This window comes from Leptonychotes weddellii, chromosome 2 (assembly GCF_054177405.1).
Source record: "Leptonychotes weddellii isolate Sample4059 chromosome 2, ASM5417740v2, whole genome shotgun sequence".
In the NCBI taxonomy this organism is placed as follows: domain Eukaryota; kingdom Metazoa; phylum Chordata; class Mammalia; order Carnivora; family Phocidae; genus Leptonychotes; species Leptonychotes weddellii.
Genome location: NC_138370.1, coordinates 16,909,458 through 16,927,099, shown reverse-complemented (window position 1 = coordinate 16,927,099; position 17,642 = coordinate 16,909,458). Strand labels below are relative to the sequence as shown.

Below are 17,642 nucleotides of genomic sequence, written 5' to 3'. Positions count from 1 at the left end.
CAAATAAATAAATAAAATCTTTAAAAAAAAAAAACACTCAATATATTCTTTAAAATAAAGAAGGGGGTGGGGGGGAGAAGGCTCTCATTTTCTATGGTACTTTCTATGGTTAAACAATTCATATTTGTATTAATACTTGATAATTCACTGTTCTAAAATGACTAAAGTATCTTTTGTGTTTTAAAAATACTTCAGTCGGGGGTGCCTGGGTGGCTCAGACGGTTAAGCGTCTGCCTTGGGCTCAGGTCATGATACCAGGGTCCTGGGATCGAGTCCCGCATCAGGCTCCCTGCTCAGTAGGGAGCCTACTTCTCCCTCTGCCTCTGTCTCTTATGAATAAATAAATAAAATCTTTAAAAAAAAAAATAAAAACACTTCAATTGGGGTGCCTGGGTGGCTCAGTCATTAAGCGTCTGCCTTTGGCTCCCAGGGTCCTGGGATCAAGCCCCGCATCGGGCTCCCTGCTCAGCAGGAAGCCTGCTTCTCCCTCTCCCACTCCCCCTGCTTGTGTTCCCTCTCTCACTGTGTCTCTCTGTCAAATAAATAAATAAAATCTTAAAAAAAATAAAAATAAAAATACTTCAAGAGAAGGGGAAAGTATTTGTCCATTAGTCTTTCTTACTAATCATTAATAGCTGTTTAGTACTAACTGCCATTTCCAAAGCACATGAAGAAAGCAACCAAGTTCATAGTCCTAATATTAAAGTCCTGAAGGGAGAACTTTATGGAGTCACATACTAATGAACTGATTAATGAAAAATAATCTAAATATTTTACAGTTTGTCAAAGTATCTGAAATTAGTATTCCTTTATTTCATGTCATTTCCTAAAAGGTTCTTAGGAGTTCTATTTCTCATGTAACATTATAATAATTACATAGTTCTCATTTTTCCCCTCTTTCATCCACTCAGTAACTCTCCATAGGGAAAGCGAGGTTCCAGGGTGGGAAGGACCTTGCCCATGTGGGATGGCATCTATGGGACAGATTCAAAGTCAGAACTTAGGCCTCCAACACCCATTCTCTACCGTTGTCACCCACCTTGGAAAGTGGAGATGGGGTGGAGATCTAATATAAAACTAAAAACAATCATTTATGCAGTAATTGTAATAAAATGTTACTTTATTATATCAAGCCTGTTATTTGGTAACTCTTCCTTTCAATAAACCTACATGTAGATAAACATCTGTGTTTTATATAAGTTTGTACAAAATTATGTTTATAGTTTTATATGATTTTATACAAACAGAACATCCAAAAACAGCTTTTAACTCTTTGACCATCTAGAATTTCCTGTAACATACTGCAGATATAAATGCATTCTCCTGACATCATTGCTGTATGTCCTACCAATACTTAACTGAAATAATCATTTATTTATTGATAGATTGCTTTGAGTTTATCATTCCTTGAATCCCTTAACAATGTTTGATTCTTTCTAGAATTTCTATGCTAATTAACTTTATTATTTAACACAGTATCAGAGTTTTAAAACTGTTAGGTTATAATTATTTACAAAATCTGAGATATAAGTACTTTATATTAACATTTTTGAAGAAAACATTCTTTAAAATTCTTGCCTACTGAGACTTCCAGATGAAATTCACTAGTCAGGTTCTAGTACATTATTTCATAGGGAGATAAATTTATTAAACATTGCTTTTCCACCTTCAGGTTCAAAATATAGGTACTCCTTTTGTAGCACCAGATTTTATATTTTTCCTTCAAATTATTTCTTATTCCAAAGTGAGGCAATAGCTATATATTACGTTTGGTTTCTTTGTATAAACTAAATTTCTTTCACTGTATTACATTTTTACAATTTACTATAAAGTATTTGCTAGTAATATTGTTTGGATAAATTACTTGATATTATCTTTTTTTCTTATTAAATGGTCAATTCCATTACTAACATTATTTTAAAGTAGATAGCTTTATTTTTATCTTGGCTTAAGATTAACTATGTTTCTCAATGTATATAGATTTTAAAATAATACCTCTACATCATGTTAAGAATCTGTCCACACTGTTTCTGAAGTGTTTAGGAAATACAAGTTGGATTTGCTGATTCCATATTAGGCTCTGAAACCATCATGGTTTTTACTAGCTTCTATTTAATTTGATCCTTTTTGTTTTGTTTTGGTTTTTTTCCAGTTTTTTTTATTGTTATGTTAATCACCATATATTACACCATACATTACATCATTAGTTTTTGATGTAGAGTTCCATGATTCATTGTTTGTGCATAACACCCAGCGCTCCATGCAGAACGTGCCCTCTTTAATACCCATCACCAGGCTAACCCATCCTCCCACCCGATCCATTTTGTTAAAGGCTTTCTTAAGCCATAGTGGCTTCAAATTCCTAAGACCTATTCTTTTGTTTTAATTAAAAAACTTTTTTTAATCATCTGAAATGTAATCCCTCCCCCTTTTTTCTGAGGTAAAAGTGACATTTAATATATTAGTTTCAGATGTGTAAGGTAATGATTCACTGTTTGTATATACTGGGAAATGATCACCCTAACAGTCTAGTTAACATGTTACCAGACATAGCTACCTTTTTTTTCTTATGAGAACTTTAAATTCTACTCTCTTAACAAGTTTCAAATACACAATACAGTATTATCAACTCTAGTCCTGTGCTGTACGTTACATCCCCATGACCTATTTATTTTATAACTGGAAGTTTGTACTTTTGACCCTGTTGACCCATTTCACAACCCCACCCCATCCCCCAAAACAAACTTAATTTTTTCAGGTATGTCAGTCCAACAGTGTAAGCTGTTCCCTAGTTTGCTGCTGAGGATTCGGATGGCTTAGGTCCACAAGTGAGACTGGGGACTATACATTTCCTTTATTATATTTTGGTTGCTTTGGCTTTTCGTAACAAAGTGGCATCTGTATTTATAAAAGTCCTCTTCTCCATATTTTGGAACTGTTAACAGTGTCAGGACATGTATACTCTTTGAAAGTTTAGAAAGTTCTCTAGGACCCAACACTGTAGTAGGAATCCTGCTAAGATCACACCAGAATGAACAGTAAGTAGTGTTTGTTACGGTACACCCTGGAAAGCATCAAGTGCCCGAGTCTGACTGCATCCCAGTCATGCAAGGCTCTTGGTGCTTAGCTGCTTTTCATCTGTGCTTTGCCTGGTCACCGTTTCACCCGCAGCTGCAGGACTGAGGCATTGACTCTAACAAGGGAAGCAGAGGAGGGTGGCACCTGCATTTCAGGAAAAGCTGTCCTCCTCTCTGGCTTTCTTAATGGCTGGAGAACTGGCATTTCAAGAGGGGAGCCCCTTGTATCAGCGTGCGCTCTTACTTATCCAGCCATGAAGACCTCAAACGCCACCCCTAGAACACAGCACCGCTCTGCCTCAGGTAGTGACTGGAATTGTCTGACCTGTACATCATGATACAATTTTCCATGCTACCCACCAAGAATCTCATCCAAACATTTAAAACAATTCTGGTCATGTCCGTCTGCAGAACTTTAACTGACGTTTAAAAACAATAAAAGCTTTATGATAAGCCTTCTCTAACACACCCTAGCATCAACTGGTGAATTTATAGCTGGTCAGCAAGAATTTACCCTATTGTGAACCCTACATGGGAATTCAATGACATTAACTGAAGGGTTTCCACTGTAAACTTGTTTGCAAAGGACAAGATCAAAAAGCAACCCAAATGTCCACATAGAAGACTGGTTAAACTTATGGTACATTTAGATAATGAAATAGCACAGTTGTAACGGAGAACTAGGACATGTTCTGTTGTAAATGAGAAAACCACAGTAAAGAGCACTGTAGACAGAATGCTCTGCCGTGTGATGATGAAAATATAAGAGCACATTTTCCATTTTGCTTATAAGTTCATAACAAAATTACTGCATAATACAAGTACTAACACTGTTTACCTTTTCAGAAAATAGGAACCAGAGAGATACAAGGTGTTCTAATATATTTTCTATACTTTTTAATCATGGGGTAAACATACCACCTTTTCAAAATTAGAAAGTATTTTTTAAAGGTGGTTAAATTGGGGATGCCTGGGTGGCTCAGTCGGTTAAGCATCTGCCTTCGGCTCAGGTCATGATCCCAGGGTCCTGGGATGGAGCCCTGCATCGGGCTCCCTGCTCAGCGGGGAGCCTACTTCTCCCTCTGCCTACCTCTTCCCCTTGCTTTTGTTCACGCTCACTCATGCACGCGCGCTCGCTCTCTCTCACAAATAAAATCTTTAAAAAAAATAAAGGTGGTTAAACTAAATTCTGAGCACTTAAATTGTTAACACTTAGCTACAAAAAAACAATCCATGTTTCTTCCTTGGGAAATAGAGACAAAAATCTAAATAATACAGGTTTTGTCATATGTGACAACTCAAAATACATTTACATTTAAGGAGGAAAGAAAACACTGACATACTATCCTTCTAAGAGTACATGTCTTCAAAATTTAACATAAGAGCAAATAAGCAAACAGACTACCCTCTACCTAGAGCTGGAAAATCAACTTGTGACCTCAATCTTCTGCTCCAAATACTGTGCTCCCTAAGGACAAAATTGTGCCACATGATAGCTGATGACCTAGTTTGATTATCTCCCCCCCCCCCCCCGCCACTCCTGGCCAAACTGAAGATCAGAAATGATGCAAAAATCTCAATGATGCTTAAAGCCAAAATGCTCATAAAAAGGGTACTTCATAGTACTAAAAAATAGTTTCCCTTCAGTCCTACAGGAACCATGATTTGTAGGAAATTAAAATATGAACCAAATTTGCCCATGTCCCCTTTTTTAACATGTTACCATTCTGGCAATGCAGCTGTATTTAAAAATATAATTTATTATACCCATTAACAGGACATGTGATTTCAAAGAATCAACTTAGTCAGAAACCCTTAAAATTGCATATTACCTTCTACATAGATTTGGATATCTGTCAACAAGATAATTACCAATATCATGTCTGATCCAATCATCCTGGGACTTACTCTAATGAAATTGAAACCTCCATCAGGAAAACAAAAGTCATGAATCAAAGACATGTACTTACTTGAAAACAATTGGATAACACTGTTTGCTATCTTTGTTCCTTCTACTCCAAAACCTCAATTTAATAAAATTTCAAACTAGTCTAATGAACTTATTTATCATCATCTTGAAGAAAGTAGTTGGGTAAAGAGGAACAGGCCCCCTTTTCAGGTTCTAGTCACTCAGGCATATAGATCCCCAAGTCAAGACAAAAAGGTTTTTGAGAAAAACTTAACCATTAAGACATGGACCAACCTATTACCTGCTGAAGACACATCTATCTTAAGGCCAAACAAGCCTTTCCAAATGGTAAAGTCAAGTAAGAGACAAGACCTGCAGGAATAGTTTGCCTTGGCTTCCATGAAATGCAAAACTATACACTGCATTTAATAACTAACGTTGCCTAGTTTTTTTGTATACTATTGACCTTGTCATTTGCTCACTAAGTATTTTTCGAAATCTCCCCTGATAACTTTGCTGGGTGGTGGTAGGACCTGTCCTGGTGTCCTGTGGGAGAGAGGGGAGGCATGTAGAGGAAGGTGGTGGTGGACAGGCATGCATGAAGACCGCCGGCATCTTGGCTGAATCGTGGTTCCCTACTATTCATCTCTTCCTGTTCAGTTCTCACAGAATCCACCTATCTGCACTGAAAACTAATATGTGTGAGGTAATAAAATGTAGGTAATGAACTAATGGGCTGGTGAGGGCCCTCTCCATCTCTGCCAGCGCTCTGGACAGACAATCGATTCTCTTCTTTCTTCCTTGACCCGACCCAGCACTCCTAAAACCCTTAAAAGGGACACCTATCTCTACATAAGTTCTTTCAGTTCATTTCCTAGGCATTGGATGATGGGCGCTTACCCTGAGATATCCCACGGAAGCAAAGCATTAAATGGAAACTACTGGGAAATACATGTTCTAATAAGAGGGAGGATCCAGTTATAACCAATCACCCAAATGACTACTGTTCATTCAGTAAATGTCAATTGGATGTGCTTCTAACAAACTGGTCCCTGCTCTTAAGGAACTTGCATGCATCAGTGAGAGAGAAGCCATCAGCAATGGCAATATGATTTGATCATTAGCTGACAGAATTGCGTGGAGAGTGTGGTGAGAGTCCAGGTGGAGAAACACCTAGATCTGGGGCAGTCAGCAAAGGGTTCAGGAGGCCGAGTTTGCATGGGCATTTGCACGTCTGGCAGACAGATAAGGAGTAAAGGCCAGCAGAGGCGCCGGGGTATGGACGCCCTGGGTACTCCCCAAGTTAAAGCACAATGAGGTGGCTGAAGCACAGTCAGGGTGACACAAGGTTTTACCATGGAGGTGGCAGAGGGCGACACTGAGCAGGGGTCTGGGGGCACCGTGAAAGAGAGGAGAGGTGCACGGGCAGGTCAGGAGGGAGACCCAGAGAAGCCATGGGTCTGTGGCAGTGAGAACAAGCAGGAAACAGTGTTTATGAGGCAGAACAGGGGTCCTGACCAATTCGATCAAGGGGAGCCTGGAAGGAGTCATGAGTTTCCAGCTAGGAAATAACACAAGAAGAGTAGATGAGCATGTGGGGATGAGAGTGAGGGCGGAGAGAAGGAAAGAGTCTGGCGTGGGACACAGTGAGGAAGGCGTTACGACACTGACACTCTGCTCTTTAGGCTCCAAAAAGGATCCATTCTAGACTCACCTGCTCCGTAATACTCTCCCAAATTTAATCATCCACCGTGTCATTTTCCTGAGGAGCAATCAGCTCTTTATCTGCTACTGTCCTGAATACTGCCCCTAATGCAAATGTATGAACACATACTTCCTACTTGTATCAACGGACTAGTAAATCCCTGGTAATCTGTATCATCTCACCAAGATGTTTTTTTAAGTTGTCATTCATGCCATCACTTTATTACCTTAAATTTATTTAAACCTTTGTAGTGTTCCTTTCATTATTTGTTTACTCTGAAAGAATTAATAGTAATCACAATTTAGAAGCCACATACAATTTTTTCTATTCTAGGTGGGTATGGCATTTATTTACATGGAACAATTCAAGCTCACGAAAATGATATTAAGACTTTTAAAATTACCCAAGTTAATTCTCTTTGGGGTGGAGGGTAAGACTTTAAGACACCTAAGCATTTAAAATTTTACAATACTATATTTTGTCATTACTATATATAGTCAGAATTTGTTGCAACAGTTTGTATTACATGTAAAAGGGTTTTTCTTTTTAAAATTTTAAAAGCAGATTACAGAACAGAAGGTATATTCATATTAAAAACTCCCATCTCAGAATAATTATGCTTACGCAATTTTTCCTCAAAAAAAAAAAAAAATTCCAAACTTGACCTATAACCATTTTCCATGTAGCTGGCAGGAAATACGCAGATCTCTCATGTTCTTAAAATGGACTACTAACTACAAAGGAAACAAATTCATTACATCCAGGAATACTTTTAAGAAGATATTACCTCCCTCGATTTACTGGTTCTCTAAAAAATCTAGAAGTTCACCTTAATGTTAAGTTTATGAATTTCAGGACTAAAAGAGCATAAAAATGGAACAGAGCAAAAAATCTGCAAGTACTACAATTTTAGGCCTATAACACTAATAGTTCTGAAGATATTGAATGTAAATATTTTAACTGTAATCATCTAACATCAAAATTTCATCCAAAAATAGAGGAAAAATCTGAATTTTTATTTCAACCTAAATAGGAAACAAGTATCTCTTGTTATACTCACTATAGATGAGCAAACTGGATAGGACTTTTCACAGAGCACAAGGAAAGGAATAAAATATATATCATCCACCAAGTTCCCACCAATATGAATGAGATGCTGTTTCTCAAGACAGCAGTCATTGGTACTGGCTTTTCCCCCTTTATTATTAAACAAATTACCAAAAATATTAAATTCTAGCCTTCATGTGGACTTCTGTTTTTTGTTTTTGTCTTAATGATCATTTTGACTTACCCAAATGAATAGGCAGCTAAAAACCTGCCTGACATCCCAGAGCCCGCTTACACCAAGCAGTTCTTTTGATTTCAGTAATTTTGACATACACCCACAAGGTGTCCTTTTTAATTTTTAATTTACCACACAGAAGAATGCAGCACCGAGAACAACTTGGAACTTTGTCACCACTAGGAATGGATTCCAAAACAAGACCAAAAAGTCTACGAAGCCCTTCCCTTTGCAGTTCCTACCTCAAGCGCATTTGCTAGTTTGGAATTTTTGAACGCTATCTCCTCTCTGACTTTTACATCTCGAGCTAGCCAGCTCACATGAGGTCACCATTGTGCCGTGAGGCCATCCCCTGTGGGTCAGTGCTCACTCACAGCCACAGATAGTGTCCTAACCCCTGCATCTGGGTTGCTGCAATCCTATGTTGAAAAAACAGGAGACCCAGGGAAACAGCATGACCGAACCCAGGCACATGCAGGCATAAGACCTAAATGTGGGGGGAAAAATGTACCCAACTGTGACAAAGTGGGTCAAAAATGTGTATTACAGACCACAGACTATCTTACAGTTGAAATGAAAAACAGCCAATTAAAACAACCAACCTTAGAAATTTTTATGACACAAACAATAAAAAAGAGAAGGTAATTCGATCAAAATACTAACCAGTTAAAGAAAAAAAATTGAAGAGACAGGTGCCTCAAACTCGGGTCACCAGAGAACAAAGGGAAAAAGGCAAGTCTCTCACCCAAAAGAAAGCTCTATTGGTCTTAATTTTCCCAAGAGCTAGATAATTGCTATTTATAAAAAGGACTCTCACATGCTAAAATAACTCAACATATCACCTAAGATGAACACAGAAAAATGATGCTCAATGTTGGAAACATTTAAAGCCACATCTGACATCTTTTTACCTAATAAATAATGTGCATATACTATTAATGAACCACTTTTAGCTCTAAAGTATTATAATCTGTACTGTTTTATTTATAGGGTGATTCTCTATTAACCAGAACTCTCAGAATATTTCAATTGTTCTAATTATGTATTTACTAAATTTTCTTGCCATATTCCTCTAGTTGCTCCCGGTGAAAGACACCGCAATTTTCCTATCCTGAATCCAACTCCAAACTGTAATGTATGATGTACTTTCCATGTTTGGGAGAAAATAGATTCCTACATTAAAACACAACTTAGTGTAGTAAAACTTCAGCTATGTGAAACATGTGAGTTACATCTAACTTTTAGAAAACTTAACAAGGGTGCCTGGGTGGCTCAGTCGTTAAGCGTCTGCCTTCGGCTCAGGTCATGAGCCCAGGGTCCTGGGATCGAGTCCCACATTGGGCTCCCTGCTCCGCGGGAAGCCTGCTTCTCCCTCTCCCACTCCCCCTGCTTGCGTTCCCTCTCTCGCTGTGTCTTTCTCTGTCAAATAAATAAATAAAATCTTTTAAAAAAATAAAAAAATAAATAAAAAATAAAAAACTTAACAAAACATGGGACACCTGGGTGAAGCGTCTACCTTCAGCTCGGGTCCTAATCCCAGGGTCCTAGGATCAAGTCCCGCATCGGGCTCCTTGCTCAGTGGGGAGCCCGCTTCTCCCTCTCCCTCTGCTGCTCCCCCTGCTTGTGTGCTCTCTCTCTCTGACAAATAAATAAATAAAATCCTTAAAAAAAAAACTTATCAAAACATTACCTATTATGAATAAATATTGATTTAACACAACACTGCCTTCTTAAGTAGACTGCTCTAACTACAAAATGGCCCTTTTTAGTGTCAGAGCAAAGCTGTAGCTCAAAGACCGCCACAGCGACCGGAGCTTAGTATCCATCTACGACAAATGTTTTTAGCCTAACGCCATGCACAACATCAGTTCTCAGTAAGTGCTTATCAGTGCGGCAAAAGGCCAGCAAGATCTTCAAGCCTGCTTTCAAGGAAGCCAAAGGAAGAATGTGGATTCACAGTACAGGAACAAGGGAGTGATGGAAGGCTATGTCTCTCATCTGTTATTCTTGAATTTGGTCCCTTTGATGTCTTTTGTAATCTACAAATGATTGAATCTTTTAACTTTTTTTTTCTTTTTAAAGATTTTATTTATTTATTTCACAGAGAGATAGGGACAGCAGGAACACAAGCAGGGGGAGTGGGAGAGGGAGAAGCAGGCTTCCCGCTGAGCAGGGAGCCCGATGCGGGGCTCGATCCCAGGACCCTGGGATCATGACCTGAGCCAAAGGCAGATGCTTAACGACTAAGCCACCCAGGCGCCCCGAATCTTTTAACTTTTTACACACAAGTTCTAATACATCTGTTTTTTTTTATGGAAGCCTTCTAAAATGGCTTCATTGACTTCTGAATTTCGTAGCGTGAGAAACAAAAGAGAAATTCAAGTTTATTTAGCATCACCTTGGCAATACTACAAATGTACGAATAAAAATATTAACCTTTAACACATTTTAAATATATAAAAGCCATATGTCGAGTTGAGACATTCTTTCTCAATGTATTATCACTGAAAATTACTTCATTTAACATCAAAATAAAATATTGATCTATATGTCCAAAGTGACTTCAAAGTGTTTAATTGAAATAATTACAAGATAGGTAATCATTACCAAAACCCATCCACGTTATGAAAGAGAAAAAAAAAAACCAAAGTCTGTTGCAAGGTCAGGCTTGTTAAATGATATACTCCCCTTACTTTTAAGCAGCTAATATCAGCTTTTGAGAACTAAGGGTTTGACCCTCTCTGGTCAGATACTATCAGAAGGCTCTACCTCTCTTGTACCTGCATGCTCTTGAGAATGGAGAAGTCACTCACTTCCATAGCCTCGCGCGCAGGTAGCCAGCCATGTGACTGCAAGTTAGCCAATGAGACGCAAGCTTTGTGATTTGGCACCACCCACCCACCCCTTTCTCTTCTTTTTTTTTTTTCTTTCCTGCCTGGAGCAGCAATCGTGAGACCGCGAGGCAACAGGAGGAGGGAGCCAAGAAAATAGAGATGTTGATCCTGACGTTGCTGAGCCACTGAACAACACTGTAGGTGAAACAAACAAGTTAGGTGAAACAAATAAGTTACTTCTTAGTTAAGCTGTCTCAAACTGCAGCTAAAAGCAATTCTTTACAGCCTCAAAAATGAATACCAAACATAATTTGAGGAGTTTCATTCTAATTAAACAAATTTATTCGTATTCTGCCCCGTTCTTACTGAACAGTCTAAATGACTCTCTTTAGTGTGGCTTTAAGTAAATATCTTGTTCCATTAATAATACTTCCGCCCCTCCTCTGGAGCCAAGGTGGCTCCGTTGGTGAGCACTCAGGTCATGATCTCAAGACCTCAGGGTCTTGAGATTGAGCCCGATTCTGCTCTGCGGTCAGTGGGGAGTCTGCCTGACATTCTCTCTCCCTCACCCTCTGCCCCTACCACTGTCTCTCTAAAAATAACAATCCTTCTGCCCCTCCTCAGTATATATGTACTACACCCCTCCCCTTTGCTATAATTGCTTTCATTTATTTCTTTACAGAGGGAGAGAGGGGGAGAGACAGAATCTTAAGCAGGTTCCACATCCAGCATGAAAGATGACTCAGGGATGGATCTCACCACCCTGAAACCTTAGCAGAAATCAAGAGTTGGAAGCTTAACCTACTGAGCCACCCAGGCGCCCCATAATAACTTTTAATCTCACTAGCTCAGCAAAAAGAAATCTAAGTGCAGTGAACTGCCTTCACTTCAATAAAAAAATATATTAACTCTTTGAGGTTCAAAATGGCACTTTTCATAATAAATACAGGTATCTCCAGTTTGAAAGAGAAACTGAATTCTAATAAAACTGGTGGTAAGGAATATTTCAACTAAGAAGATTCTTTTCCTTCCATGACTCATTATAAAATGAGAACCCATATGCAGACGCAAAATTCTGAAACAGAGCTGCCTATTTTGGCAAGAGAGACTATTGCCAGCATTTTGGCAAGCCACTGAAATCACTTCTGGACTTCATTAGCACTTCCCTGACGTGGAGATCTTCATCTGTGCTTGACATCCTGCAACATCACTCAGAACGCTGACAAATTCACTTTTCCTTGTCTTCCCCTATTTACAGAGGCCATGACCTCCTGGATTCGACAACACATTCTGGGAAGGGGTGCCACCCAAGAACAACGTACTGGAGCACACAGTGCCCCCTTATATAGGGGTTCAATAAAGGGGCCCTGGTCCGCCTGGGTCCCTGTGATCACCCTCCTTCTTGCTAGCACCTCTCTGTCTACATTCTATGCTCAGACATATTAAAATTCTTTAGTTTCCTTGAAGGAGCCATCCTCTTCCTAGCTCGAGGCTTTCCCATGCTGTATGCTCGCCTTGAGCACTTTCTGTGTCTTGGCTAACTCCACATATCCTGAGATTCCAGCTTAACCGGCACTTCTTCTGGAAGACCTCGATAAAGTTAGCTTTACCTGCTAGGAGCTGCCTAGTTGTCTAGTCCATGTCCTACTGTAATCACTTGATGTTCTGTTTAATTATGGGCTGTGTGCAGGCAGGAGCCATGTGTGACTTAGTCCTGGTTATATTTTCAGCATCTAGCATTGAACCTGGCACACAGTCCGTGTCTAACAGGTATTCACTTATGAAATGAATGAATAAATCCTGCAATGTAAAAGACTGGAAAAAGGTGAAAGTGGGCACCCGGCTGGCTCAGTCAGTAGAGAATGCAACTTCTGATCTCAGGGTCTTGAGTTCAAGCCCCATGCTGGTCGTAGAGCTTACTTTAAACAAATTTTTTTTTAAGTTTTTATTTAAGTTATCTCTACACCCAACATGGGAATCGAACTCACGACCCTGAGATCAAAAGTCACATGCACTAGATATGGATTCCAAGAGCCTGGGGTTGTAGCCTTAGTTCTGCTAGTAACCAAGCTAGTAACACACAGAGGTACAAAATAAAGGAATCAGGTGAGATGACTTCTGAGGTCCCCTTAACCTCAAATGCTATGAATTTTTCTGGCTATAGATTAAAAACCCTGGATGTATTACACCTGAAAATTCATCTTATCTAAACCCATTCTCCCCTTATCGCCCAAATTCAGTTAATATTCATGACACCATGTTTTTCCTTTATCCTGTCCTATAACATCAGTCACAGTTGAATCACTGGTCTTCCTCATTTATCCACGACTAATTGGTTTTAAGAACCTAAGACTCCACCCTTTTAAATCTCTATTTGTTTTTACACTGAGCCACTACTCTAGCTCTAGAATCCCACACTGCCACTCTGGCAACCAAGGCCAACAGCACTCACTTTATTAAGAATACAAACACGAGTTACAGCTCATAGCCCATAAGATTACATGCAGGGACTTCAGTATCCATTTCACTGAGAAATGTCTCAGACCTTTAAATTACATAATATGGGATAAGCTCACAAAAGATTCTTACTGGGTAAGTAGAATTATAGTCTTTACATAATTTTTAAATGCTTCCTACACAGGGGAAAAAGAAAAAAAAAAACCCTCTTTTTTCATCATTATTATTCACCAGATCTAACAGAATTACAGCAGAAGTCGCAGCCAGGAAAATCTAGAAGCCAAGAGTTCTAAACAGAGGGGCCAGGTTTTAATCCCATTTCTGCCCCTTTGTGCCCTTGAGCACATTAATTCACTTCTCTGGGCCTCTGACTTCCTGGTGTCAAAGAAGGTAAACTAGATCACTTCTAGGTGCACACAGGCTCCAAAAATTTCACTACAGCCAAACAAATGTTGCAAAGTGTTTTTACAGAAATTCCAAAAACAAAAGGTACCTAAAATAGCAACTATTAGTTAAAGTCTGATAATAAAAGTCTTTTGTCTTTTGCTTAAGCTGCCTTGGAAATTTATCTGCTTCACGAAAATACAATAAACGACCTAAAATGTTCACCAGAAGAAGATCGGTTAAATAGATCACGGCTCCCATGACTATTAAAAAGCAGAGGTAGATAAACATGTGTTAACATGAAAATCTAAGATATATTAACTTTAAAAAGCAAGCTATAGAAGGGTATATATACCATTCCTTTATAACCAAAGAGTCTATAAAAATCTACACAGGCTTACATATGATGAGCAAGTTACTGGAAGGCTTTGCAAGCACCCGGGAGAGTGGTGGCCTCAGGGCAGGGGGCCTGGGCAAGACACAGGCTCACCTGGAATTGTAGAACCTCTGTACAGTTTGACTTTCTCTTTTACTTGGGAGCACAGATTTTTTTTTTTTTTTTTTAAAGTTAAAAGCTATCTGGAGCTATTTTAGATCATACAGATTATTGCAAATACAAGACACCCTTTTATTTCTTTACCTTTTTTTTAAGGTAGAAAAAATGACAGAGGCATTTAGGCCTGGAGAGAGAGGGCCACTGTTCTGTCTTCTAACACCTCATTTACCTTCAGCTGCCAGCTCAGGCCGAGGGAAAGGTTGGCAGACTTCAGTGACAGGTCAAGGGGAGTTATGAAACATGAGAAGGTCCTGGAAAAAATGAGAGATATCCCACGAGGGAAGGGAGATGCCTCTGGGAAAACTAAAAACAGTCAGCTGAAAAAAAAAAAATCACTAGGGACAGAGATGGAAAACAAGACACATCAGGGCTGACATGAATAAGAAACAAGAAAAAAAATCTATTTACATACTCAAACAGTCCTATTACAGTCAACACTAACCAGCCAGAATCAAATATAATAACACACCTGTTTTTACAGCATAAAACCAACATAATTTACCATAACTGCAATTATTATCTGGAACAAAAGGGAAAATATGAGGCAATTAACTGAATCCCCTAAAAGTGAGCATGCAGGTCTACAGATGCCTAAAATATTCACTGCATTTACTTCCGTCTTAGGCACAGAGAATACAAAGGCAGTCTTTTGTGACTGCAAACATTTTCACTAGGAAGCTGAGAAAACTTAAGTTTTGTTTGGTTTTGTGGCTCACTTTTTACCTCTCCACAACTGCCAGGATGTTTAATTCTGGAAATATTTAGAACTTAGAAATCATTCAGCATGTTAAGCTAACCTATCATAATCTCACTGAGAAAGTACATAATGAAAAACTATAGAACCCCTCTCATTTCATCTCCTCCTTGAAGGAGGAGAGCAATGTTAATTTACACACATCCTATTTCCAAAATCATCTGAAGTAAAATGTAATTTAACAGGTGTTGATTTTCACAGATCTTGTTCGTGTCAGAAAAGAGCTAGGGAGCACCAAGGCAAAAATTCTGCTCTCTATAAACAAAACAAACACACATCTGCTTAAACAGAATCAAAGTTATCAGACGCTCGTGTATTGAAATGTTAAGAGCAAAATGCCTATCCAAAGAAAGCCTCATTCTCTCAGAGCTTTCTTTCCTCAAGTATGTATCTCCTTAGAAAATTTCCGATAAGCAGCTGCAAGTTAATCAAGATGTCCCCCATGCACCACTCAACAGAGATGTATGCAAGACAAACCTGTATGGAAAATGACAGTGCTTTTCCTAAACCCTGAAGGAAGTCGGAGGTTTCGAAGCAATCCTTTGGCAGTCAGTCGTACGTGAATGGTGGATAAGGAGAATTTGGGAGACAACAACATGTCTTCAGAGCAGGTGAAAAGATTTCACAGAAGAAACAGCTTCCAGGGACTATCACATACTGTCTTTGTAAACTCAGTACTCTTCAAAGCCAAGAAATAACAGCGGGAAAAAACATGCCTACATAGCAAATGTCATTCCACTGCACATACACAAAAGGGAAAAAAAAAACAAAAAAAACCCCAGAGCTATCCAAATGTTCCTGGCTTCCGTTTTCACTTCCAGATGTTGCCAAAACAATACACTTCCTCTGACTAAAATCTCCTGTAAGCAGATCCAGCAGTAAGCAGCCTCTGAATTACATCACACTGTACATGCTTAGAGGTTGTTATGGTTTTCATCAGAGATGGTAAAGGGGAGGAGAAAGTGGGTGGTCTTAGGAGCTTTATATAACAACCAATAAGGTCATGGATTCTCTCACTACTTGAAAGATTGCTAAGGGAAATTAACTACTTTGAGCACTGAATGCTTATTTAGGAATTAGGAGAAAATTAAGATTTCTTTTCAGTCATCTATATTCTGATTTTTAAAATTTTAATTATATTCACAGTGATGACACTGGGCATTTTTTTCAAATATTTTGCATGTAAATCTATATATATACCCGATACTTCGGATACACTTTTTTTTAAAAAATGGCTTCAAGGGGCACCTGGGTGGCTCAGGCTGGTGGCTGTGTCTCTCTGTCAAATAAACAAATAAAATCTTTAAAAAAAATAAAAATAAAAAAAATAAAATGGCTTCAAGTAATAGATGTTCCCAGGTATGGTTTTTTTTGTTTTGTTTTGTTTTAAAGATTTTATTTATTTGACAGAAAGACACAGTGAGAGAGGGAACACAAGCAGGGGGAGTGGGAGAGGGAGAAGCAGGCTCCTGCTGAGCAGGGAGCCCGATGCGGGGCTCGATCCCAGGACCCTGGGATCACGACCCGAGCCGAAGGCAGACGCTTAACGACTGAGCCACCCAGGCGCCCCTCCCAGGTATGGTTTTTAATAAAACTTCTATTAGTGGCAGATTGATAAAAGGTTCAACTTTAATAGTCATGTTCTTGAGGACCTCACTAATCAACAACAACAAAAAAAGGTTAACACAATTTCTCTACCAGATGTAATATAATAGTTCCAGAGGAATAAAATTAATCAGGCCACATTTTCAAGACGACACTTAACTGTTTTATCAATTGCATTTACGGAAAATCAGGTGGCCTCTCATAGTAATGTTTTGAGACTAGGAACAAGCTAGGATCTGTTTTATTTGGATCTGTTAAATGTTTATCTTGGTAGTTGTAAGAGTACATTAAAATATGATGGCAAAAACTAAAGGAAGATGAAGGTGTGGATGTAAGAAAAGTACCACACAACATGCTTACTTAAGCAAAGGTAATATTAATAATCAGGAATAACCCAATAACCCTTTTTCCATTAAAAAAAGAAAACGTGCAAAAAAGGATCTATGTTTGTTTCCAAGATTTCCTCAGAAAACAGGACTTAGAAATAAATGTAGAAAATGTTAGCTGTAAATAACCTTAAGTATTAAATGCTATTAAAAAGTACAGGGGGCAGCAACAGTTTCAGAAAGTCTACAGAACATTTAGGGTGTGAAGAGGGAAGGAGATGGGCAAGAAAGGACATTCTGAATAATTCTTTCTCCCTCTTCCTCAACTCCGGAGCCTATCATCTTAGAAGCTGTCAATAAGAGACACAAACCCAAGTATCTATCAAGGGTTAGCTGTGGGAAAGATACAACTTGTTGATACACACAGGATGGATCTTGAAAACACACCGCACCCATGGCAACAGAAGCACAAATAACCAAGGAATTAAAGAAAACTACACTGAGATGTTGCCTTTTCACTTTATCACAGTTTATTATTAAACAATCACCCTTTTTCCAGATTCTGCATGAGTATGTCATAACCACCTCTCCTCCTGCCACTCTCCCCCCCCCAAAAAAAACTTGTAACTAAAATATCAATCAGCATTACAATCATAAATAGAATCAAATTAAATATTGGTGTTAAAAACAGACCTGATATCACCCCATTTCAGATGTCATGCAGTTTTTTGTTCGTTGTTTTGTTTTGTTTTG

At 38.7% G+C, this 17,642-nt stretch overlaps 1 protein-coding gene across 1 annotated transcript in view; it reads right to left on the bottom strand.

Moving 5' to 3' along the window:
* The window catches only part of MTUS1 (microtubule associated scaffold protein 1), a 132,023-nt gene that overhangs the window by 14,501 nt on the left and 99,880 nt on the right, over positions 1-17,642 (bottom strand). The window contains exon 7 of the mRNA XM_081812887.1: positions 10,872-11,002. Coding sequence (XP_081669013.1) covers positions 10,872-11,002 — 131 coding nt within the window. The remainder of the gene's footprint in view (positions 1-10,871; positions 11,003-17,642) is intronic.